The sequence below is a fragment of the Aotus nancymaae genome, unplaced genomic scaffold (genome assembly GCF_030222135.1).
Source record: "Aotus nancymaae isolate 86718 unplaced genomic scaffold, 86718_ANA_hifiasm-v0.15.2.pri h1tg000016l, whole genome shotgun sequence".
In the NCBI taxonomy this organism is placed as follows: domain Eukaryota; kingdom Metazoa; phylum Chordata; class Mammalia; order Primates; family Aotidae; genus Aotus; species Aotus nancymaae.
The window spans coordinates 59,027,716-59,053,778 of NW_026988428.1; the positions used below are offsets into that span (position 1 = coordinate 59,027,716).

Below are 26,063 nucleotides of genomic sequence, written 5' to 3' on the forward strand. Positions count from 1 at the left end.
GAAATACTGATGGTGAATACTAATGGTAATACCTCCAAAATGGTCATCAGCACCCATGAGATAGGTAGAGTGTAAACAGGGAAAATGAGGTGTTCTGGACTGGATTCTAACCTGTTAAATCATCATAATACATTTCCCTCTTATTTTTACATTAAAAGTTAGATAATATTAATTCCAAATTTGTATTTTTTAAAGTTGCTGTAGAAATAAAAATACTCATAACTTACAAGAGTTCAGGCATGGGGCGTACTCTCTGCAGGGCTGCTGGCTGTTCTCCATGAGTCCCTGACTCCCGGCCACACGATGCCGTCCCCGTCCTACCACCCTCTGATCCCTGCTGCTTTCTGACCAGCTTTGCTTTTCATGTGTGCCTCCAGGAAATGTTTTCTCAGGCCTTGGCAAACAAGGTACATCTTAAGATTGTATCCCATATGTGATCACAATTATCTGAGTTATGTGGTGCCTCACTGAGATGTCCTAGCTAAAATTAAGGCAGTTTTTCCCTTTGAATACCTTCAAGTAAACTCCCATGAAATGTGTCCACAGACACAGAAAAACAAATTGACCAAATCAGCAGAATTCCTAGTTTCCAGAGGTAAAAGATGTACTTTGCATAGAGTCCTAAACTACTGGTATTTATTAGGATTGAATGGAAAGAGGTTTCCCTGTTCCTTTTGGAGAGTTAAAAAAGAAAAAGTGACGAGAATGATAGGGACTTTTTTCTTGATCTCAAGTTATCCTTCCCGAAGTAGAAAAGCGATTCTTTTGCTAGATCTCTGTATCCTGTCACACATTGCTGGCTTTCAACAAATGTTAAATAAGTGAGTGAATGATGATATTAAATGAATGAAGTTGCTACTGTACTAGGATAGGAGCTGGGGCTTCGCTGCTAGGGAGACTGGGACCTTCTTTTCTCTGTCCTCCCCAAATTTAGGGGACTTAGGTATAAACCTATGACTAGGGTAATATTATAGTCTAAATACGTCCTTGCCAGCCCCTCCGCCACACTGCAAAGTTCATGCCCTCATTCCATCACACCCAGTGAGAGGACAGGGGAGCAGAGTGCTGCCACTGCCTGGTTGCTTGGTTTCCAGCATCACTGACACTTATGTTCTTTGACTCTTTGAACAGTAGCGGTGTAAGATGCCTGGTTATGGTATTGAGCTCAAATGCAATATGATTATGCTCTTCATGGCTGAACGATTCAAGTCCTATCTCAATCTTTCCTCATAGTTCAGAGTCTAGTGGAGAGCAGGCATGCAGTAAATGTTTGCATGCGTGGCAAAGGTATAATTCTGAGTACAAAACACTGTCGTGGTAATTATTTCTTTTGGTAACTAGAGATAACGTTTATGTAAAGAAGATTTCGTGGACTGAGCCTTACTTTTTCGTTCTTGATACTGAATGTTTAAAAACAGAATTATGAAATCAAGACCGTGTGACAGTTTTAATAACTAGTTTTAAAAATAAGTATAATGAAACTGGCTGGAATGTGGTACGTGCATGTATTTGTGTATATGTAGTATTAGTAATCCAGCTATGTTTTTTAACATTTGTTGTCCTTAAAAAGGGGGCTGTTTTCTTTTCCCCATTTTAATTTAGGTACTAACCATTCTGATTTGGGAATATTACACTCAAAATTAGTTTCTGTTCTATAAAATAAATAAGCATAGTTGTGGCAAATCGCTACTTGTGTATTGATTTTGGATTTAGACAGGACAGCAGAGCTCAGGAAAGAACAAAGCGAAACAAAGGGGAAATAGGAAAAACAACTCTAGACCAATAGAACCCAGAAAATAAAGGAAAACACAACATGATGTTATAAGTAAACATAGCAGGTGAGACTCCTACCTTCTGTGAATAATAACGATTGAAATGGAATGACGAATACATGGGGTTTCATCATGCTCATTTCTCTAATTTAAATCTATTTGAAATTTTCTGTAATAAACATTTTTTAAACAAATGAAAGATGTTAACATTTATTATATCTTTATGCTTGATTGTAATACTTGCTAATTAAAAGTAAATTTATATAAAAAGAAGGCTTTCCACTTAGATGGTGATGGGAAAAGTAGATGGTGTACTAATGTTATGTGTAGCACCTGCCATGTAGAGTCAGGGAATTTGTTTTCCATGTGAGATTCCTGGCTAGCTCTAAGATTCTGTAATTCTATGAGGGATAAAGCTTTTTAGATGTGTTTATCTGCATCATGCCAGAAAAACCTGGCAGAGGCCGTAAGTTCTTTAATTAAATCAAACTGTCAATGTTACAGTTGAGCTGGATATCCCACCCTGACCCTCCACACACACTATTGGTTGGATACAGTATTGTTGAAATCCCCAAGTTGATTCCAATTTCCACTTAGCTGGATTGAACGTGGCCAATAAGGGGTTGCACCATGAGCTAAAGTAGAAAGGTAGTTATTTAGGCTACTCTTCTGTGCTTTGAAAATCAGATTGACTCAACAAGAGTTTATGCTTAAATACATTGTAAATTATGTGCTCAGGATTTTATAAGCACCATGGAAGAATCAAAAGAAATGTTAAGGCAGTTTTGCACTGAGAAACTTAGGCTGAGTGACCAACTCACATAAAATTATTAGTCATCTACCTGAGGCAGAATATGATGGAACACTAAGTAGCAAGGTTTAAGACAAGACCCAGAAGGTCAGCCAGTAGAAGGGGAAAAGAGAATGGCACAATGCAAGGAGGAGGAGGTAGAAACAGGTTATAGAAAGATGGATTGACCCGAGAGAGAGGAGTGGGAGGTGAGTGGAGTGGTGGGTGAAAAACCCTGGGGTAGTTGTTGTAAACAAGAATGGAAGAAAACTCATTAAAAGGAAGAAATGGAAAATAAGTAGAAGCGGTGATTACAGGTCCCAGCAAAACAAGAAATCAAGGTTCCAAAGTAGAAGTGGAATGATGAGCTTTCAGGAAGGAGTTAAGAATCAGGTCTCCCAAGCCTGCAGGAAGAAAGAAAGGAAAGAGGTAAGAGGTCATATATATTGTAATATTATGCACTGAGGGAGAAAGTGTCTAAGGGAGTTCACACAAGATGACCTTAACTATTGTCCATTACAAAGCTTTGAGATCACCTAAACATAGTGGGAAGAGAGAGTACAGGCTTCAGGAGAAAGGAGCCCATCTAGATAGAGGTCAGCCATGAAGTGCATGCCATATTTTAGAGGACACATAAATAAAGACCCACTGAGAAGCAAGAAGGCCAGATCAAAACCAAACATGCAATCATCTTTTATTCAACTAGTGTTTATTGAACATCTATCGTCATTCTTCTATTCAACAGGCATTTTAATTATCACCCACTGTATGTCACATGCCAAGGCAAATCTACTTGCAAAGAATGCAGAGTCTATTAGAAGAGAGAGACATGTATGCAACCAGGTCTAACCTTAGTGCATTCAGAGTAATGCCTGCTGTAATGAAGGCTCATCTAGATGCTGTCACTGGCATATATAGTAAACAGTGAATTCAAGGAAGACTTCACAGACCAAGCCCTAATAGAGGTGGGCCTTAAGGAATGGGAAGAGAAGAAAGGATGGGAAAAAACGGTCTGTGCAGAAGGAATAAAAGTAATGTGTGAGAGAGTATGCCATATATGGGGAGGTTTTGAGTGACCTGGTAGGTAGAACATGGGAGTTGTAGGAAGAATAGAGACAATAGAGTATTTACCTAATGGATCTTACTGCCCACATTCTTAATGCAAAGGAAACAAAACTGGCAGAAATATAAACACATGTGGACAGAATAGTCTTTACCTACTTGACACAAGGATATAACATTGGTCGCTCTTAAATTTTGCTTTATATTCCAATAGTGACTTTGCTTTTCTTTTTTGTGAGATGAAGTCTCGCTCTGTTGCCAGTGGTGTGATCTCGGCTCACTGCAACCTCCGCCTCCTAGGTTCAAGCAATTCTTCTGCCTCAGCATCCTGAGTAACTGGGACTACAGTTGCACACCACCACGCCCAGCTAATTTTTGTATTTTTAATAGAGACGGGGTTTCTCCATGTTGGTTGGGCTGGTCTCGAACTCCGGACCTCAGGTGATATGCCAGCTTTGGCCTCCCAAAGTGCTGGGATTACAGGCACAAGCCACTGCACCTGGCCTCCAATAGCGACTTTTAATATACTGAACTACCCTTGAGCATTATGAGTGCTTATAAATATCAATGCAGTATTGAGAAACATGAATATGCTCATTTTGAGCCAATTTCAGTATCTGTTTCTATTTGGAGTAATTTTGGAGAACTGGTTTTTGGAACACCTCACTTCCATATCATATAGAGTAGCTTGGGAGGAAACACTGCTCTCATCTTGCTATAATTTCTTCCAACTAGAAGAAAGATCAGTTTTGTTTTGTTTTGTTTTGTTTTTCCTAAGACAGGGTCTCGCTTTGTTGGCCAGGCTGGAGTGCAGTGGTGAAAACATGGCTCACTATATCCTCCATCTCCCGGGCTCAAGTGATTCTTCTTCCTCAGTCTCCAGAGTAACTAGGACCACAGGTGGACACCACCATGCTTGGCTATGTCTTTTTTTTTTCTTTTTTAAGAGACAGGGTCTCACCATGTTGCCTATGCTGGTCTCAAACTTCTGGGCTCAAGCAATCCTCAGCCTCCCAAAGTGCTGAAATTACAGGCGTGCACCACCACACTTGGCCAGTTTTGCTTTTTGTCCTCTCTAAACAGCAGGGGGTTTTCTTCCTCCTTACTGAAATGTATCTGTTTCTAAAATGTCATTACTTGTATGGGATTTTAAAAACAGATGCCTGTTAATGTCCATAATCAAAATGAGGAATTTAAAGCTGTATAGGGCCTGTCTTGGCACTTTCTTAAGATTGAGAACATGCATTATGCACCCTGGCTCTTTTCCAAAAAACTGCCCTTGAGAAGTTACGTACATTTCATTTTCGTGTTAGTCCCCAGAGGTGGAAGTTGTCCAGGCCACTCCATCACACTCTTCATAATACTTGTAATTTAATGCTGGGCACTACAGTTAACAACATAGACAGAATTATGCTGTGGTAATCGTGGAAGTATGTGGTGAAGCAGCTGATTTTAAAATTTTAATCCACTCTAAATATGCGTTACACCCTTACAAAATTAGCCTCTGATTCTTTGTGGCCTTTTGGAAAATGTATCTAGTATGCTGAAGTTTTTAGAAAAAACATTCTGAAATTTTCCTTTTCACTCAAGCTCTGTTGTTTTTCTTCCCTTTCTCAGCACGTGACTTTTGTTATTCTAAGAATTGATACTGGAATCTGCATTTATTGGAAAGATAGAACAATGGTATCAGTTAATTCTGGTAAAACAGTAGATGTCACATCAGATGTGCTCTAGGCAGTAAAGTTATACAGTTTGTGTTTTTTCTGGTTCTAAATCTGAAGGTATTATTTTCTTTTTCAGCTGAACCCTGGGTGGCCCCATCTAACACTTTCGGATTTCAGCTGGCTTTTATTTCTATTGTATTTGAATGAAGAATCAGGAAATTCTATTGGGATTACTTATCTTATGGTTATGTTGAGATTACAAGAGACACTACATACTACATACATTTCAAAATGATGTTTTTAGGTTTTCTGTTCTTCGTGAGCCTCTTCGTGTGTCTCTTTCATGACTTGCATATGAGACAGCTGAGGAAAAAACAATCTATATGTCGCTTCTCAATCTATACTTCCTTTGGCATTTATACCATGCATAAATATACCCAAATATGATTTTTTTAAAAAAGGGTGGGGGCAGGAGGGTGGGGAAGAAATAGTAAGCATCAATATATGCAGAGCACTGAGTCAAATGCTGGGGAGGTTACAAAACGATTTATAGGCTCTGCCCTGGAATAGAAGGTAACATTATACGAACAAGTAAACTCACAAGGAGTTAGTAAGATCAGGACACAAGAGTGTTAAAATGCAGACAAATAAGGCTAGTCAGCGCTACCAGGGGAAGTCATTGTGGCCTGAGTGTTTAAGCTTTTGGCGGAAGAGATACAGACTTTGACAGCCAGGGTTGCCCCCTACTCACTCACAAAGCTTTGCCTGCCCCTGGGCGTGTGTCTGCTCTCAGTGAAGGATACCAGTTTCCCCTGTTCCTTGTGGGTCATTATTTTCTGCTTGTTAAGAAATGTTTAGTTTGACAAAAACATGCCTATATGCTTAACATGCCTGTCTTACCTCTTTTGTGATAAATGAACCAAATTGCATTCTTGTATTTTCTGTTTGACAGTGACAGCTGTCCCAGATTCAATTCAGGCCTCTTGGACTAAGAACACTTGTGATGTTCATTTATCCACGATATATCATTCTTAGAGAAGATCAGCCTTACCCATATTATTTCCTTTTTCAGACAAATGGACACCTACCTGGGAATGGAGATGTGTATCAAGAAAGGCTGGCACGTTTAGAAAATGATAAAGAATCCCTCGTTCTTCAGGCAAGTGATTTTTACATATCGTTCTTTCTTTGCAGCATACTTACAAAGACTGTTTTAAATTGGGTTAGCAAATTCAGAATGCTTGCAGCAACCAGACTGCTAATAGAAATAAGCATGGTAAGCCATTCTGTACACAATAGGGAGTGGTGAGGACTGGGACAGAATGATGGTGTGTACACCCAGTTTAAAAGGAGCTGCCATTAATCAACCTCAGCTCTTCCAGGGCCGGTCTGAATACAGGCACAATGTCATCTGATCTGTTTTTTTTTTTTTTTGGAGGCAGGGTCTTGTTACATTGCCTAGGCTAGTCTTTAACTCCAAGGTTTTAGCAGCCCTCCTACCTGAGCCTCCCATGTAGCTGGGATTACAGGTGTGCAGCACCATGTTTGGCTGGATCTGATTTTTAAATATATCTTAATATATAGCAGAAATTCAGATATATGAATATAGTATAAATCTGAATACGTATGTTTATATTTCTGAATCTGAAATCTGAATATATGTAATTTTTCAATTTTAAAAGTGATACCATGGCTGAGACAAAACACAACAGTGCGTAGTGTGTAGAATCCTCCTTGTGGGCTAAATTTGAGTTTGCTTCTTCATAATGTTTTAAATGTCTGACAAACATTTTTCTTTGATATACTGAGCAAAATGAATTGAAGTATATTTATGGGGTGATGATTATTGAGGAAAAACTCAAAGATCTGCTATAAGCACTAGAGTTGAAGGACTAACCCAACAGCTCCTCATGGACCTTTGAGTCTATTGAGTTGCCCCCGGCTTTGAACACATCTGTGATCAGTGTCATCTTGAAAGAGATCATGGAACTTGAATTCCCTGGGTTTTTCTTTCTTTCTTTTTTGAGACAGAGTCTCATTCTCTCGCCCAGATAGGAGTGCAGTGGTACAATTATGGCTCACTGCAACCTCCACCTCCCAGGTTCAAGCGATTCTCCCACCTCAGCCTCCCAAGTAACTGGGATTATAGGCGCACACCCCCACACCCAGCTAATTTTATATTGTTAGTAGAGACAGGGTTTTGCCATGTTGGCCACGCTGGTGTTGAACTCCTGACTTCAAGTGATCCGCCTGCCTCAGCCTCCCAATGTGTTGGGATTATAGGCATGAGCTACCGTGCCTGTCACCCCCGGGTTCTTTTTCTCATTCTTCTTGAGGTATCAAATTTTAATAGTTCTTAATGATTTCTATTTCATTTACTTCATTTCTTCTCTTCTAATATCTGCACCTGGCCCCCAAAACGATCACTTCTGTGTACACTCTCTTTCATAAATGGTTGAAGTAGCTGTAACCAAGAAGTATTATACATTCCTAATCTACACTAATTTTCTCCCAATTAGATAGGACTCCTTAAATTAAATAGCAACATATAAATAGAAATGCAAAGGACTACTGTCTTCTTGGTATTTCTCAGATTTTGTTTTCTTTACAATCGTATGAGTGGTAGGATCATTTCCTTTTTTTTGTTCCATTTAGAGAAATAACATATGCAGTGGGACTCAAATTCTTTCTCACTCATTGCAGTATTTTGCTCTAAATACAGGTAAGTGTGTTAACAGACCAGGTGGAGGCTCAGGGGGAGAAGATTCGAGATTTGGAGGTTTGTCTTGAAGAGCACAGAGAGAAGTTGAATGCCACAGAAGAGATGCTGCAGCAGGTATGTGCAGAGGCCAAAACCAAGATGGGATTTCCCTGCTGAACTATTTGAGATGCTGCATTTCTATGCTGTGTTTGCTCTGATGCAGCAGTAAGTTTCCCGATTCTTTTAGACCAGCACATTTTAAACAAATATCAAGAGTAGCAGAGTCTCAAAATATATACATACAATATAAAGTGTTTATGTAATTAGAATCTGGAATAAAATGTCAATAGGATTGTGGCTTATTTTCATTTTTTTGCATTCAGATTATTTCCTCTGACCCGTAAGCATATGTTTTATAATTAAGAAAAAAGATAGTAGTAAAAAATCTAAGAATCTAATTTTAAAATGGGCTAAAGATTTGAATAGACCTTTCTCAAAAGAAGACATACAAATGGCAAACGGGCATATGAAAAGATGCTCAATGTCATTGATCATCAGGGAAATGCAAATCAAAACTATAAGAAGATACTATCTCACCCAGCTAAAATGGCTTCTATCCAACAGACAGGCAATAACAAATGCTGGCAAGGATGTGGAGAAAAGAGAACCCTTGTACACTGTTCGTGGGAATGTAAATTCATACAAACACTATGGACAACAGTTTGGAGGTTCCTCAGAAAACTAAAAATAGAGCTACCATATGATCCAGCAATGCCACTGCTGGATATGTGCCCGAAGGAAAGGAAATCAGCATATAGAAGAAATGTCTGTGCTCTTGTGTTTGTTGCAGCTCTGTTCACAGTCACCAAGATTTGGAAGCAACCTAAATGTCCATCAACAAATGACTGGATAAAGAAAATGTGGTACTTATACACAATGGAGTACTATTCAGCCATAAAAAAGCATGAGATTCAGTCATTTGCAGCAACATAAATGGAACTGGAGGTCATTAGGTGTGAAATAAGCCAAGCACAGAAAGACAAACATCTCATGTTCTCACTTATTTGTGGGATCTAAAAATAAAACAATTGAACCCATGGAGCTAGAGAGTAGGGGGATGGTTACCAGAGGCTGGGTAAGGTAGTGGGGGATCAAGGGAGAGGTGGAAGATGTTGAAGGGGTATAAAATAATAGTTTGAATGCATAAGGCCTACTGTTGAGTAGCATGTCAGGGTGACTATAGTCAATAATGATTTAATTGTGCATTTGAAATAAGAGTATAACTGGATCATTTGTAACACAAAGGATAAATGCTTTAGAAGATGGAGACCCCATCTTCCATGATTATTGCATGTTACATGCCTGTATCAAAACATCTCATGTACCCCATAAATGTATATATCTACTGTGTACCCACAAAATTAGGAAAGAAAAAATTTGAGTACCATCTATAACATACAGGAGAGGCTCCGTAAGGCCGTGGATGGAGTATGCACTGGAGCAAAACCTCGTAGGTTTCCATTCCTGCTGTGCCTTTATTTTTTTTCCCCCCGTATGACATTAAGCAAGTTCCTAACCTCTGTGTTACTAAGTTTCCTCATACTTTGATTAAGGATAATAAGAATTTCTACCTGATAAGATTTTTGTGAGGATTGAAACAGTATATGTCACAATGGGTGCCTGGCATATAGCAAACAGTATCATCATCATCCATGTCATTATCAGACTGAAGAATATATATGGTTTATGCATGTGTATCTACATAACTTATACTTTCCTCAGGAAACTGATATGTGCTTATTTCTGCTCAAAGGAAGGTAACTAAAGTGAATAATTTTTTATTTTATTTTATTTTTGAGACAATCTCACTCTGTTGCCCAGGCTGAAGTACAGTGGCGTGATCTCGGCTCACTATAACCTCTGCCTCCTGGGTTCGAGTAATTCTCCTGCCTCAGCCTCTCGAGTAGCTGGGATTACAGGTGCCTGCCAGTACACCTGGCTAATTTTTCTATTTTTAGTAGAGACAGGGTTTCATCATACTGCCCAGGCTGGCCTCAAATTCCTGACTTCAAGTGATCTGCCCGCCTCAGCCTCCCAAAGTGCTGGGATTACAGATGTGAGCCACCACACCCAGCCTCAAGTGAATAATTTTTTAAAACTGTGTATATTTAGTAATTATACTTTAGTACATCCTCTACTTGATAGGTGCTGCTTTGCAATCATAAATGAGGTAAATTCACATGTGGCTGTTCACAATAAAAGAATTTTTGAATGTATCTTTTAAATTCCAATAGGAGCTTCTGAGTAGGACATCCTTAGAAACTCAGAAGTTGGATCTGATGGCTGAAATATCTAACTTGAAGCTGAAGCTGACGGCTGTAGAGAAGGACAGATTAGATTATGAAGATAAGTTCAGAGACACAGAGGTAAGTGATTCAATCTCTCTCTCTCTCTGGGTCACTCTGTCTCTCTCACACACATACATTCCTAGGGAAAAGTTGAAATTCCCTGGAGGTGTACAAGGAAGGCAGTTAATTGCTATGTGTCCTCATCCTGCTTCATTTTAAGAATAATCTTGGATTATATTGACTTTTTATCACTAAATGCTAATGGTAATTTTTACTTCTAGATTTTGATACGCAATATTAATCCGTTTATCAATACTTTAAGAATACTTTTGACTTTAGGATATTTGGAGCATCTGTCCATCCATACTGGTTTTCTTAATTTTGTAAATAATGGGCTTAAATGCGTGGTTTTACTAGTAGTTACTATTTAGGCACACTGATTATTTACTATGTAATTGGATTTTTTAAATCTGTATAGAAAACATGCTAACATTCTGTAATCGCAAAACCACAGAGCTTTTTCAATGTCTTTTAATTTGACTTTCTATTTTTGGTCTAATCCACATGTAAATCATTCTAATTAAATAAGACTCGCTGTACTTCTACGAAACTCAGGGTACATTCTGTAACTTGAAGTATCCATTTTAGTGGCTAAACAAGCTTTACTGTTTGTTCTATTTTATTAATTCGGGCCTTCTAGTTTGTGTGCTGTGTGATATTTGGCAAGTTCTTAACTTCTCTATTGTTTTTTTTGGTGGAGGGAGAGAGCACATCCATTTGAAATATATTCATTTGAAATGAAGTATAAAGAGTTGCAGAAATTCCTTCTCTCTGCAGGCCATCTCCCTTCCTTTTTTCTTTGTATTTTGTTTCCTTGGTTGGAGTATGGGAAGCTGTCACCCTGGATTAGAAAATGGGCACCAAGGAGAGAGGAGAGAAAATGGTTTACTTATTTTTCTCTTCTGTTTTTATTTCGAACATGTATTTCATGCTGACTATATGCCAGCATGGTACCAGGCATCACATACATTATCCACTATAGGAAAGTCCTTTATAGATCTGGAAATAAGAAGGTTTACTCCATTGCTGTTTTCAAAATTAAATTTTCTATCAAAGATTCAATTGTAGTGGAATGACTTGGATATGTCTCATTCATTTCTGCAGTAGCAAAATTCATTTGGTTCATGTTTTAATCTTTTTTTTTTTTTTTAGATGGGATCTTACTGTGTTGCCCAGGCTAGTCTGGAACTTCTGGCTTCAAGCAATCCTCTCATTTTGGCCTCCCAAAGCACTGGGATTATAGGCATAAGTCACCATGCCCAGCCGTGTTTTAATCTTGAAACTCTTTGTCAGTCACCTATATTAGCATGTTTCTCATTTGATCGAAGCTGGGGACCTTAACACAAGACTTAGAAAGTTACCCAATTTAAAATTCTTGCTTTTGTGCTTTCTGTAAAAATCTGTTGATGTTTTCCTCTTTCCCCTCTTTTTGTCAGGTCATAACCCCATAGTCGCTGTGTAAGGTAATAGTAAAACTCTGTCAACAGATGGACACATGGCAGTGGCGCTGGCTCTGCTGCAGGGAAGAATTTACAGTAGATGTGGATAGAGGTAGTCTTCTACATTGTGTCCACAAAGTCAAGGGGAAATCTTCATCTGTTGTTAACTTAATCTGGGTATGAGATGCTAACCAAGTGTGGGGACTAAACAGCAGTAGACGTGTTATTTACTTATTTTTATAAGACCCCAGGGCAATATTTACATCCCCTGAGTCTGGCTGCTTTTTTTAATCAAACTTTTTTTTCCCCACTTTCTCGTTATTTCACTCATACTCTCTCCAATCACATGTAAAGTGATCTCGTCATCAAACTTCTAGTACACTCAATCCCTGATAATCTTCTAATAAAAATTCAGTGTTATTGCTGAAACATATGCGCATACTGGAGATTAGAGACTATATGGTAAACTTAGTGACGTTACATATGAAAATAATTTAAATAATTTTCACTATTAAACTAACTTGAATATTCTCATGTTCCTGTTATCGTTCTCTTAATAAAAATATTTTCCTAGCTGTTTCATGAATCCATAATATTTAACTTTCTCTTAGAATTTTATATTATTTAAATATTAATTTCCGAGAAAATAGTGTCATGGGGAAGAAGTAGAGGCATTTCCAAAAGACTGAGGGTAAGAGTTCTTAAACTTTGGAAGATTCAGGACTTGCTTGTCCCTGGAATTGCTAATGGGAGATGGTTGGCATCATTCAACAGTGCCCCCTTCTGGTAAGAGCATAGATATTAGAGAGTTCCTGCGAGGGCCCTGAAGAGTTCTCTGAAAGGGAAAAGGGAAAAAGAACAGGGATTTTCTTTGTCAAAAGGACAGAACCTCTGATAAGAAATTGATTGAAATAATTTGTATTCCATTTTATAAAGTTTTACATTAGGGAGCTATTTCCAGATTTTCTAGCTTTTGTTGTCAGGGGAAGATATGATTTATTTCAGGTTGGAAATGTAGACCATACATAAATACTGCCTTGAAATATAGTTGAATAGTTTTTGTTAAAACAGATAAATTATCCCAGTTTATAATTCCATTTTTTTTCCATGGTTTTTTCTTTGCACCTTGCCACTGTTTCTCAAGGAAGTCGTAACATACAACAATAGCAGATAGGAATTCACTGCTATTTCTTAACAATGAGAAAGTGGGAAAATATTTATTTTAAAAGATCATATTGATAAAGATGACTAAGGACTCATATTATTCAAGGATAATTAGTTTCAAAAACCAGGAAAAGCTGATTTTTTCTTTGAACTTGAATTCTGACCTCTTAGATGAGGAATCACAAATATGTTATTGAATAATGTCAAACAGTTCTTGACCTAATTCAAATAAGAAAATAGATATCATCTAAGTGAAATATTGTATGATTATTAAGTGTTTATTAAGGAGAAATTGTATAACTATGATAGGTAATATTTTGCCCATTTTATAAGAGACCACAATTTAAAGTCAGTGGGTTTACTGGGAAGTGTATTTCACTGTAACATCCCTTCTAGCCTTTGTGAACTTGAATCATTACACTTGGAAGCTTAAAATAATCCCTATTCACAAAGTTGTACTTCTTATAACATTGTTCTACTTGTAATATTTGGCATTCTTGGATAATTTTGTCCTGTAGTTTATGAATTTGTGACCCAGAAATACATGCATGTCTTTTTAAAAAGAGAGAAGCTGGCTGGGCACAGTGGCTCACGCCTGTAACCCCAACACTTTGGGAGTCCGAGGAGGGCAGATCACTTGAGGTCAGGAGTTCGAGACCAGCCTGGTCAACATGGTGAAACCCTCATCTCTACTAAAAATACAAAAATTAGCTGGGCATGTTGACAGCCGCCTGTAATCCCAGCTACTCAGGAGGCCGAGGCAGGAGAATTGCTTGAACCCTGGAGGTGGAGGTTGCAGTGAGCTGAGATCGTAGCACTGCACTCCAGCCTGGGAGACACAGTGAGACTCTGTATTAAAAAAAGGAAAAAAAGAAGCAAAAATATAGTAACCATAGTAGGGTTCTCTGTGGCTTGTAGTAAAATATAAGTCATTTCCCATGCAGGGTATTTGAGTGTCTCTTTTGGAGGAGTTAATATTGTGTAACACTAATTTCCTTCCTACTCTCTGGGCCCTGGACAAAAATACACCACTACTTCTCAGAATACTTGGACAAGTTTTATAAGAAAATTGGTTCTTTAAAAAGTGGTACTAAAATAACATAAAAAGTAGCCGTAGAAGAGGTACAAAATCATATTGTGTCATGTAAACATTGGGATTGGTTTCTCTTTCATTTTCTAATTATAAAATTAGGTAAACGACAGGGCCCTCATCCACTTTCGAGTTGAGAATTGTCACCAAACTTATAATAAACTTGATCCCTGATAATCTCCTAATAAAAATTCAACACTATTGCTAAAATGTATGCACATACCCAGAAATTAGAAAGCTGTTGATAAATTTTGTGATGTTATGTATGAAAATAATTGAAATAGTCCTCAAAATTAAAATGAATTTGAATATTCTCATGTTCCTGTTAGTCACTTAATAAAAATAAAACATTTTCCAGGCCATTTCATGAATCTTAAGGATTCATGGGCTTAAAGGATTTAATTTTCATTCCATTCTCCCATATTGGGTTGATGAGCAATCCATATTTTTGTGGACAAAGGAATAAATTACAAATTTTTTTAAGAGCCATATATCACTGAGAAGGTTCAAAAGGTAAATGGCTTTACTAAAGAATATGATATATTTAAACTATGAAGTAGCATTCTATGAAATAGAATATAAATAGCACTCTATGAAATAGCAGAGAGTCTTTTTTAGGATAGAAATATCTGACAAATAATAGATATCAAGCTACCTTTCTTAATCAGAATTGCAGTCACCTTTTATTTTCATAAGCCCATCACCTTAGGGCAGAAGCATTGGGGATTTAAAGGAATGTTTTAAATGGAAACATGCTTTGGTTCTTAAGGAGGTACATTTATTTCCATTTGTCTCATCTGATTCATACAACGTTAACCCTAGGCGCTGGTGACTTCTTAGGATTTCCAAGCTGCTCCTTTATAGGTGTAGGTAACTGTGTTGCCACTTTCCTGATGTACTTTCTTGTTTCTTCCTGGACAGGGGCTGATTCAGGAGATCAATGATTTGAGGTTGAAAGTTAATGAAATGGGCAGTGAAAGACTTCAGTATGAAAAAAAGCTTGAATCAACCAAAGTAAGTTTTTCTCACAGGTTAACCTTTTCAGACAAATGACTCCACTATTCATCTATGACCAATAATATAAATAAGATGTTTTCTACTTAGTGTATGATAAAGAAAATATTTTAAACGTAAGTGAAGCTTCCCCCCAAGCTGGAAACCTTCTCGAATTTAAACACCACCGATCTGAATTTAAAAACAAGGCTTAACTCACCCGACAGAACATTAACCTGCCCTTTCTCTGAGTTGTATCTAACCTCCTTTATAAATGGATACTATTTTCTTGGTTATTTAGCTTGTCTTTTTCTCTGTAGTTTTCTTTCACTCCTCTGTCTCTCTACCAGTCTTTAATGGCCAAACTTTCTAGCATGAAAATCAAGGTGGGTCAGATGCAGTATGAAAAGCAGCGGATGGAACAAAAATGGGAGTCACAGAAGGTGTAGTAGACGTTGGGTGATGGGGTCCATGGCCTGTTGCTTTCTGGCTTGTGTTGTTTCGCTGTGATGATGTTTTTAGTGGCATGTGCATTCATTCTGTATGTGTGTCACCTGTTGATTAGAAATCATCTCAAGCTGATTGAAGGGATAGTGGGATCCCTGATGTTGTTTTCAGAAACTGTGAAATAGTGAAAAATAATAAACAAGTAAAATGAAAATAATTATAACTTAAATTTAACTCTCTTAGACTGAGACCCAAGCCTAGTTAAATAATTGTAAACATTCACCTGTGAAAGAATTCTGTTTCATATCCGCAGTAGAGATCACTTTCCTCTTTAGGGACTTTCTTGAAGGTACAGCAGTTGACCTTATCATGGCTGTGAATAGAAATGACTGCTGAGAAGCAGCACAGTGAGAACAGGTTCACACTTCCTGCCAGTGCTACTGAAAATGTTCTGAACTTGTCCACTCTGCTCCTACCAGAAGTCAAAACTATAGGGCCAACTGTCTCGCTTCATTGTAGACCTACATCTTCTCATATTAATAAATGTAATAAATATATTTTTAGAGATTCTGAAAGTAAAGTGTGATATCAAATATAAAGCCATACTTCTTAGAACTGCGTAACTGTTTTCTGTGTTAAATAGAGCCAGCAAAATGTGTTCGCTAACTCTAATTCTTTACTGAAATGAAACTGAAAATTTAAGCGTTAGTACATAGAGGGATGGACTTGAAATCTTATACAGTTGTATAGTTAAAAATTAGAAGAGGGCTTAAATATCTGTTTTCTAAATTTACTTTTTCCCATTATTGTAGGAGATTCTGTCCTTTTATCTTAGTGATGAGGGTGAATTCTTTAGTTCCATGATTTGGCTAAAGTTGTTCGTGACTTGCTACCTTACCCATTAATGAAACTCTGTGCTTGTCAAGGAAGCATGAGTGCCATCTTGAAATGCCAAATAAATGTCAAGCTATTCTTTTCCAATTTGCATTTTATTTGGAGTTTATGACACTAAGTATCTAATTTGATTATCTTCCTTGATTAACTTTGTTTTAGTTTTTAATTTACCGTAAGATTTAAACCTTCGGGCTATCCCATCCCTAATTATACTTTAAAAGATCTCTTTTTAATTTGATTACAAAGAAACTTGAAATAATTATACCATAACTATTATAAATGGGACCTCTGCTAATAGTCTTGCTTCCTGCTTTTCATTGCCTTTGTCTGATTTCTGATGCTTGCCTCTAAATTCTTGTAGATTTTGTTTCATTCATAAAATCTGATTGTTGATTTAAAGAGCTAATACGCTCTCTGAATGTTCTCTTTTAGTCATGATCTGCTGATTTTAAATGAATTTGTAACTCCTAGGATGAACTGGCATCTTTAAAAGAACAACTAGAGGAAAAGGAATCTGAAGTAAAAAGACTACAAGAAAAATTGGTTTGCAAGATGAAAGGAGAAGGGATTGAAATTGTTGATAGAGGTAAGAAGATATATTTCATATTTGTCATCTTATTTTGTTAAAATCCTCCAAAATCTATAAAAGAAACTGATGATAGTCAATGTGTAGTTTTAGCCTCAAAGAAAGAATAGCAGAATCCAGCCAGGCCCAGAACCACAGGGAATTCTCCAAGATTCTTAACTGTGATTGGGAATCCATTAACTTCCTCTTCAGCGCTGGAAAAGGGGGATTCTGTACTTTATTCGGTATTAAAGATTACTAGACTGTAAACTCTCATCACGAGAATGGACTGGTCTCAATTGCAACGCAAGGGAATGCTAAAAGAGTTAAAAAGAACCATCACTGTCCCAGGATTGTTGCCCTCAGAACTGAAATTAGATAAAGTAAGGGACTTAGAAATGTTCCTGCCCTTTTGAAGGGGGAAAGATGGCTCTGTATCTTTGGAAAAATTAGTAAAAAATTTATACCAGGGATTGAGCCCTCCACCTTTTAGAAAGCAAAAATGGGCTAATTCTGTTTTTGGAAAAATGCCTGATTTTGTCCAAATATTTTTTCATAACTGAAGAGGTTTGTTCTGAGTATTATATGGACCATAATTTCTAATAAAGTAGGTTGTACATGATAGAAAATAGCCTGAATGAAATATACTTTTAAAATTATATTTGGAAATATAATGTGAAAAAATAATAATTTTATATTAAATATAAAAATATAATTTTATATTCCAAAATATAAAATTTGGAAATAGATGTTAACATCTGACAACACTTGGTAAAATTTAACCTTTCTTTGTAATTACGAATGATGACTGTGGCACTGTGAGATACCAAAGCAATTTCTGAGTCATTCAAAGCAGTACAAATTCCAGTTAGCGTAGCTTTGTTACATGTTTATCTATTATGTGAAAATTAATAACATTACTGTCTGTCCAATGAGGGACTTGAAATCGATGATCTCTAAAGTCCTTTTTGGCTCTAGAATCTCATGGCCTTATATACCTGTAGGTATCACAGTTCCCTGTCAGTCAGAAAAATCATGAAACCTGAGGGAAATGGATTCTCACCCCAACCGTTTCCTGCCCAACCCACATCACCTACTATATAGCATATATAGAATTGTGTATTGATAAGGGACATTCAGAAATGGGTCATACTGATCATGCTTTTATGGTTTTAAGAATAAAATGGGCTGGGCACAATGGCTCACATCTGTAATCCCAGTACTTTGGGAGGCTGAGGAGGGAGGATCGCTTGAGGCCAGGAATTCAAGACAAACCTGGGCAACACAATGAGACCCTGTTTCTAAAAAATAAAAAATAATAATTTGAAAGTTTTAAATTTCAAATTTCACCAGGCATGGTGGCTCACTTCTGTAATCCCAGCTACTTGGGAGGCTGAGGAGAGAGGGTCACTTAGGCCCAGGAGTTCAAGGCTGTAGTGTGCTATGACTGTGTCACTGTACTTCAGCTTGGGCAATGGAGCAAGACCCTGTCTCTAGAAAAAAAAAAAAAGAATAAAATGGCATCACAGAACTTGTGGGCTAGAAGATATTAGAGTAATGCCACCCAAAGTCTGATCTGAGGACTGGAACCAACCTGGCAACTGCGTGTTACCAGTGCCCACCAGCTAAATACGGGGATTGAGAGCAAGTCTTTAGAACCTCATGTCAAGGTGATATTGGGATGGCATCCAGCTGCATCCTCAGTGGACTCATCTCATTGGACAGGAGATAGATCCTTTCAGTGTTGTTGAACTTGAGTGGTGAGTTGCATGTAACACAAGTAGCATTCTAGTTACCTTCAGGAGGACCAGGTATCAAACCGTGATGGAAATATAAAAACAACCAAAGTGACATTAACTAGTTTTTCATTTATGGTATAAGAAGCACTTGTACTCCATAAACCTAATTTTAATGTGAGAAAATCGAGGTCCAGAAAGATGAAGTGAGAGAGGTAGTAATTCAGATTTAAGTCTTAGATTCTCTTTCTAACCTCACACAGAGCATTATTGTACTACCATTCCTACAGTCAGAAAATAGTGCTGAATAAGTTTTTATAAGGTTAGATTTCCTTTATTTTAGGTAAAAGGAGACTAAATAATAGTGATTTGAAAAATTTTTTGTTGTACTATATGCTAACTTCCAATTCGATGGGTTTTCCTGCACAGATGAAAATTTTAAAAAGAAGCTCAAAGAAAAAAGTAAGGTTTGGTGCATTTCCATCAGCCTTTACATTCACCAAAAATACTACCTTGGACTGTTCTTTGCATGTATTTAAAAATATTTCTGTCACCAAAGACGTAAAGTTGCTTCATCGATAAGCCCTCCATTTCTTCAGAGTGTACAAAATAAGAGGGTGGATAATAAAACAATAAGGTAAAAAATTATTTTGAAGATTTTGTCTGATTCAACCCTTCCACTCTACAGGGTACAGCAGGGCACACAGCGTTGTGGATATAAGAAAACGTTTTCCCTGCATTTAGGTGATACAGGGTCAGAGGAGAAAATCACTTTTATACTATGAAAACTCACGATTTTAAAGGTTTGCCAGAACTGAAAGATGATTTTGAAATTTGCTTTTGCCTTTCAGTGTTTTGAAGTCCACAATTTGTCTGAAATCCTATTTGTCTAAAGCTCCTTTGAACATATTCTCTTATTACAACAGAGATTATATCTAGCTTATTAATAGAACCTGATTATTTAATGCAACATCAAGATAAATCCTGCCATATATGGTGGAAGGATCACTTTGGAGGCCAGGGATTCAAAACCAGCCTGGGCAACACAGCAAGATCCTGTCTCTACAAAAACATTTTTAAATTAGCTGAGGATGGTGGTGCATGCCTATAGTCCCAGCTACTCAGGAGGCTGAGGTGGAAGGATCACTTGAGTCCCAGGCATCCAGGAGTTTGAGGCTGCAGTGAGCTATGATCTTGCCATTGTACTGCATCTGGGCAACAGTGAAACCCATCTCTTAAAAAAAAGAAAATTAACTCCTTAGGGGCTCTTTTCTTCAGACATTAAATTCTCAATTCCTATAGAATATATTTTAATTTAAAATGTTATAGCAGTGCTGAATGATGCACCACTGTTTTAAAAATTATCTTAAGAAGCCTGGGTGTGGTGGCTCACTCCTGTAATCCCAACTCCTCAAGAGGTTGAGGTGGGAGGATCACTTGAGCACAGGAGTTCAAGGCTACATTGAGCTGTGATTGTGCCATGAACTCCACCTGAATGACAGAGTAAGACCCTGTCTCTAAAAAAAATATTATCTTCAGTAATATTTTGTTTCTCAGAAACAGGCAACTTTAGCTGATTTGGTTTTTTCTGTTTCAATTTTTTAGTTTGTGATTTCACGTTGGAGTGACTTTTCATTTATTTATTTATTTGAGACAGGGTCTTGCTATGTTGCCCAGGCTGTTCCCAAACTCCTGAGCTCAGACCTCCCACTTCAGCCTCCCAAAGTGCTGAGATTACAAGCGTGAGCCACCATACCAGGCCCTGGAGTGACTTTTCATCTTTAAAATACTTAAAGTTTTTATTACTCAAGTAACATGCTTTTGTATTTGAATATCAAATTTTAAGGAGAATCACATTCAGCTTACTTTGGCCTTTATGTCTTGAAGTCTGTCTTAAGGCAGTATTGGAAATGAAGTTTATAGATGAAGCAAAGTACTTATTATTCTTATGTATGGAACCACAACCAGCTTCTTAGCATGACTACTCATGTAAATACTACACTCCATCAGGCTCTTACCATTCATGCCTCCATCTTGGTTATAGCTATCATTTTCTCTGCTTTTGTCTTTATATATACCATTCATGGCTTTCACGCACTGCTTTATAAATTCCTTTTTTAAAAACATTATGTGTTTATTACTATAGCACTGAAATTTCATCTTCAGTGTTCTCATGAAGATTCTCTTGTTGCTTTAAGAGAGGAGAGCTAGTTCTCACATACCCTTGTTTTCTTTCTAGAATGGCAGCTGTTCAGGTGAGATAAAAGACATCCATCTTTTCAGATTTTTTTTAAAAGAGAATATGGATGTTAAGTGTGCCCTTTTTAAAGAATAAATAAAAGAAATCGTTAACATCTTTACCTTAAAACATTTCAGTCTGGAGAGTAAATGACTTCTTATCACTGTCACACCTGTTAACTGACTTCTGATTTGATGTTATTTTCAGACATCGAAGTACAAAAAATGAAAAAAGCTGTGGAATCTTTGATGGCAGCAAATGAAGAAAAGGTATCCAGATGAAATTTAAATACACACGTAGATGTTTTTTAACACCATTTAGACCATTCCATGCAGTTTCATGAGTTATCCCATTTTAAAAGAGCATACCCAGAACATTGCTAGCAGTGAGGGGCAGGTGTGCTCTCTCCACCCAGCTGTGCTGTGTGCACAGGAATATAGAGCAGCAGCACTGGCTCCACTGAGAACTCCTGCCCCCATGAATTCAGGAAATGTTCAGCCTGTCTGATCAGTTCCGCATATTCAGGTGACATTCCACAGTACATCCTGTCTGTGGGCACTGAAAATTCTGGGGTGACCTGCAGGCTCTGAAGGAGGGAGCTCGTGAAAACCTCAGCTTCAGGGTCATGGTAATTTTCTCCTCCATTTAGTCATTATTTCCTTTATACTCCTGGCCTATTTCACATCTGTGATTGTCTCTGCTCTCCTGAGAGAGTAAATATCAGAAAACAGCAGCACGGGCTTTACTTTAGCTACATTGGCCTCATTCCAAGGTTTCCAGAGGTTTCCCCCCACCCCAGTCGGTTCTTGTTACCCATATCTGATGTTTCATCCTGCTAAGGGCCGGGATGCAGTTACCCCATGAAAGCAATGGGTTTCTTCGTGGCTTACCTGACCATCTACCTCCATATACCTAGCAGACAGCCATAGTTGTGTTCGGCTGATGTCACCAGAACTTCTCTCCCCTTACCTGCCTGAACGAATAGAACTAGGGGACATTTTCCCAAAAAAAGAGTAACTTCAAGGAAGTAAAAAAAAACAAAATGCCAAAGAATTTTGGCTTGATCATTTTTCTCTCAAGAGTGAGAGTTTCTTTCTCTCATTCTTAATTACTCTGTTTTTCTTATCTCCTTATTTTTGCCTTGAATCCTCTTTATTGCATGGAAATAAACTGATTGTCATACCCACTCATATAGGCTCTTTTTTGCTAATGTTTCCCACTGTTGAATAAAAAGAAAAGTAATTAGCAAGTTGCCCACCCTTTTATTTTTTAAAAATCACTGAAATTCATTTTATTTTCATTTCTGTCCCTCAAAAAGCAACCGCAAACAAAACTTCCAATGTTGAATGAGGGCTTATGAGATGCTCAAATTGTTATAGGAGCACCCAGAGTAACATAACTTCCTCATGCGGTCAGGGGTTCTGAAGACTTCAAAGAGGACATATAAGCAAATTCTGGGGAAAAGCAAGAGTTATTCATTGGGATTTAAATAAAGGTTTCTCAGGCAAAGGGTCCATGAGACAAAGCTTGTCTCAAGACCAGGCTTGAAACAACACGATGCATGCTGGGATCGTGCTGGCACGTGAGATGCTGGTGGAATAGGGGGTGTGAGGCTGACCACAGAGCTCAGTCGGGGGCAGGCCACTTCAGACACCATGCTTATGATTTAGGGTCTTAGCTTGTAAACCTTAGGCAGTGACATGATTAAATTGCCATTTTAGAAAGCTAACTCTGGTAGCAGAATGGGAGAGTGAAGACAGGTAAACAGTTAAGATTCTGTTAAAATAGAGAAATGAAGAGGGCTTAAAGTAAGGCAGTAGCAGCGAAGTGTTAATGTGGGAAAAGGTTTTAAAGAAATTTATAGGTTGACAAGATTTAAGATCTCTGGATTTGAGAAACAAGAGTAAGTTCCCGGTTCAGGCAACTGGGTCAGTGGATGGTGCTCTTAAGGAGTTAAGGAGAGCCAAGCACAGGCTCAAATACTAAAGGGAAAGAATGAGCTTAATTGTAGATATAGTCCATCCAATATGCTTATGGGACATTGTAAAGGAGATTTCTTATAGACAGTTGGAGCATGAATCTAAATTTTAGGATTAATGTGGAAATATAGATTGGTGGGGAGTGAACTCCATCAATTTTAGGAGAAATGTAGAGTTGTAAATTGGTGGGGACTAAGCCGCAGTTGAAGTGTCAGTTAGTTTTTGCTTTGTGACAGACCACATTTATTTTTTCTTGTACTTCTGTCAGTTGGCTAGGTGATTCTTCTGATTTGGCTTAGCTGGCATCTACAGTCAGGTGGTGACTTAGATGAGACTGCATGCATAATTTAGGATAGTGCCACTTACATGTCTGGTAATTGATAGCCTAGTTTAGATTGGCCTCAGCTAGGAGGACTCACCTTTTCTCCAGATGGTCTCCCATCCTCCAGTAGACTGAGCTAGGCTTCATCACATAGTTCCTCGGGGTTCCTTAGAGCCACGCCACAGGGCAGCCACAAGGGCAAATGCTTCTCAAGCCTTTGCTTGAATCACATTTATTGATATCTCTTTGGCCAAAGCCACCCACATGTCCAGTCCCAGAATGAGAATGGGAGGAACTAAGGAGGCCATTTTCATAACACAGTTGAGCACATGGGAAAAGCAAAGAGGGTCACAGACAGAACCTGGTAACTTAGCATTTTATAGTCCAAGAAGATAATGGGGGTTGTAGAAGTTTGACAGCTATCTGGTCAAGGGATTAAGAAATCAAAATGAAAGAAAAGAAAGTGAATGGAGAAGTGAAAGGAGAAGGAAAGAGTGAGGTCAGTCAAGTGCCACAGAGAGGTCAAATTAGAAAAAGGTTGGGGCTGGACATGGTGGCTCATGCCTGTAATCCCAACACTTCAGGAGGCCAAGGTAGACAGATTACTTGAGCCCAGGATTTCAAGAGCAGCCTGGGTGACATGGTGAAACCCCATCTCTCAAAAATATGAAAATTAGCTGGGCACAGTGGTGCATGCCTGTACTCCCAGCAACTCAGGAGGCTGAGGTGGGAGGATGACTTAAGCCGGGAGGTCGAGGCTGCAGTGAGCCTAGATTGCACCACTACACTGCAGCCTGCATGACACAGTGAGACCCAAAAAGAAAGAAAGAAAGGAAAAGAAAAGAAAAGAAAAAGGATGAAAAGTGTTCATTGTTTTTAATAGATAGGAGGTCACCTTGGTAGAGGGTTTTGAGAGGGGAGAAGACAGATGGTGATTAATGATGGTTAATAAAGACAGAAGATGGAGGCCTTTCCTTCAAGGTTTGACTTATAAGTTAGAGAGGAGAGTAAATGAAACTGACTTTTTTCTTTTTTTGTTTTGTATCTTATTACCTTGTTTTGTTTTTGTTTTTGTTTTGTTTTTTAAAGATGCCAGCTAAAGGATAGGATCTCTAAATTTAGAGGTACTCTTTCCATATCTTTAATGTATGTAGGAAACATAGTCTAGTTATCACCAGTTAGTTCTGCTGAAGCTTCGAAGTATTCTTTAAATAATGTAAATAATTCACATCTGCTTATTCTTTTTTTAAAATGCTCTCTCAGCAGAATCATGCTTATTCTTTATGTAAAAGCAATCACTTTTACTCTTTTATGATCGTAGGATTAAAGATTATAATTTATTTTATTCCTAGGATCGGAAAATAGAGGATCTTCGACAGTGCCTGAACAGGTACAAGAAAATGCAAGATACTGTGGTACTGGCCCAAGGTAAAAAAGGTAGAGTGTAGTTCTAAAAGTTTTTCTACTTTGCTTGATTCGAAGTGGCTATAAACTTACACGTTTGGTCTCAGTTTCTTTCCTGGATCATACCCATTGTCACAAATTAGGTAGCTCATTTGTTAATTGAACAATTAGCAATTGCACTCTGCCAGAAAGTGTCCAGGCTGAGGAGTGAGTGTACTGTAGAGTCATTGGTTGGGGAGCACCTCTCTAAGGAGTTGAGATAGCATTCCAGAGAAAGAAAATTGCAGCATATGCAGAGATCCCAGGGAAAAAGAATGTGGCATGCTTAAGAAGAAGAACACCAGTGCAACTACAAGGTGGTGGGTAGTGGGGAGAGGGGATGAGATGAGACCATATGATGAGCAACCACTGGTCGTGCAAGGGGTGGAGTTCAACCCTTGCTCAAGTGCAGAGGGACTCACTGAAGGGCTTTAAAAGTCAGCAGTGGCCAGGGGTGGTGGCTCATGCCTGTAATCCCAGCACTTTGGGAGGCCAAGGCAGGTGGATCATCTTTGGTCAGGAGTTCGAGACCAGCCTGACCAACATGGTGAAACCCCATGTCTACTAAATACAAAAAAATTATCTAGGTGTGGTGGCGGGTGCCTGTAATCTCAGCTATTCAGGAGGCTGAGGCAGGAGAATCACTTGAACCTGGGAGGTGAAGGTTACAGTAAGCCAAGATTGCACCATTACACTCCAGTCTGGGCAACAGAGTAAGACTCTGTCTCAAAAAAAAAAAAAAAAAAAGTGGTCAGCACCATGATCTGTGTAACATGTGGGCCATGGAGGGAAGTGAGCAGTATTGGGAGCAGCAGAAACCAATTTAGAGACTTGCATTATTCCAAGTGGAAAAATCTAGTAGTTACTGATTGGGAATATGTTATGGTGGACTGACAGAGCAGTGTAATGAGATAGAGGAGGAGAGTGAAGAAGGGGGAAGAAATCAAGAAAGACATTTCCAAGTAAAGCAGCTGGGTAGATGATGGTTCCATTTACTGATATGGGGAAGCCTAGAGAAGGAAAATTGGTCTGGGTAAAGGGGATCGAGTTCAGCTTTGATCATGGTAAGTTCAGAAAAATCCTGTAAGACATGTACATAAAGATAGTTGTGCATTTTGTTGTATTTATTATTTTATCTGCAGATGGGCCCATCGGCCATCTTTAAATGTGGAGGAAATTTGAAAGTGCTCTTGTTTTTTAGCAATGCATAGGTAGAGTTATCTGCTCTTAATGTAAGCACTGGAAATAATTCTTTTGGGAGTTCCCCATGAAACACTCAGATTTTGAATTTTTAATTTTGATGAATTAATAGAGAAGGAAAATCCTCCTTTGGATCAGGATATTTGAAAAAAAAA

At 38.1% G+C, this 26,063-nt stretch overlaps 1 protein-coding gene across 12 annotated transcripts in view; it reads left to right on the forward strand.

The window, feature by feature from the left end:
* Nucleotides 1-26,063, forward strand: part of PPFIBP1 (PPFIA binding protein 1) — a 172,699-nt gene that overhangs the window by 119,675 nt on the left and 26,961 nt on the right. For 3 of the 12 annotated variants that reach the window (XM_064377378.1, XM_064377381.1, XM_064377379.1), the window contains 9 exons: nt 6,361-6,447; nt 8,011-8,124; nt 10,284-10,415; nt 15,012-15,104; nt 15,434-15,526; nt 16,896-17,010; nt 19,155-19,187; nt 21,172-21,233; nt 24,618-24,702. In XM_064377378.1, coding sequence (XP_064233448.1) covers nt 6,361-6,447; nt 8,011-8,124; nt 10,284-10,415; nt 15,012-15,104; nt 15,434-15,526; nt 16,896-17,010; nt 19,155-19,187; nt 21,172-21,233; nt 24,618-24,702 — 814 coding nt within the window. The remainder of the gene's footprint in view (nt 1-6,360; nt 6,448-8,010; nt 8,125-10,283; nt 10,416-15,011; nt 15,105-15,433; nt 15,527-16,895; nt 17,011-19,154; nt 19,188-21,171; nt 21,234-24,617; nt 24,703-26,063) is intronic. The other 9 variants (XM_064377383.1, XM_064377387.1, XM_064377382.1 and 6 more) reach the window with 6 other exon arrangements.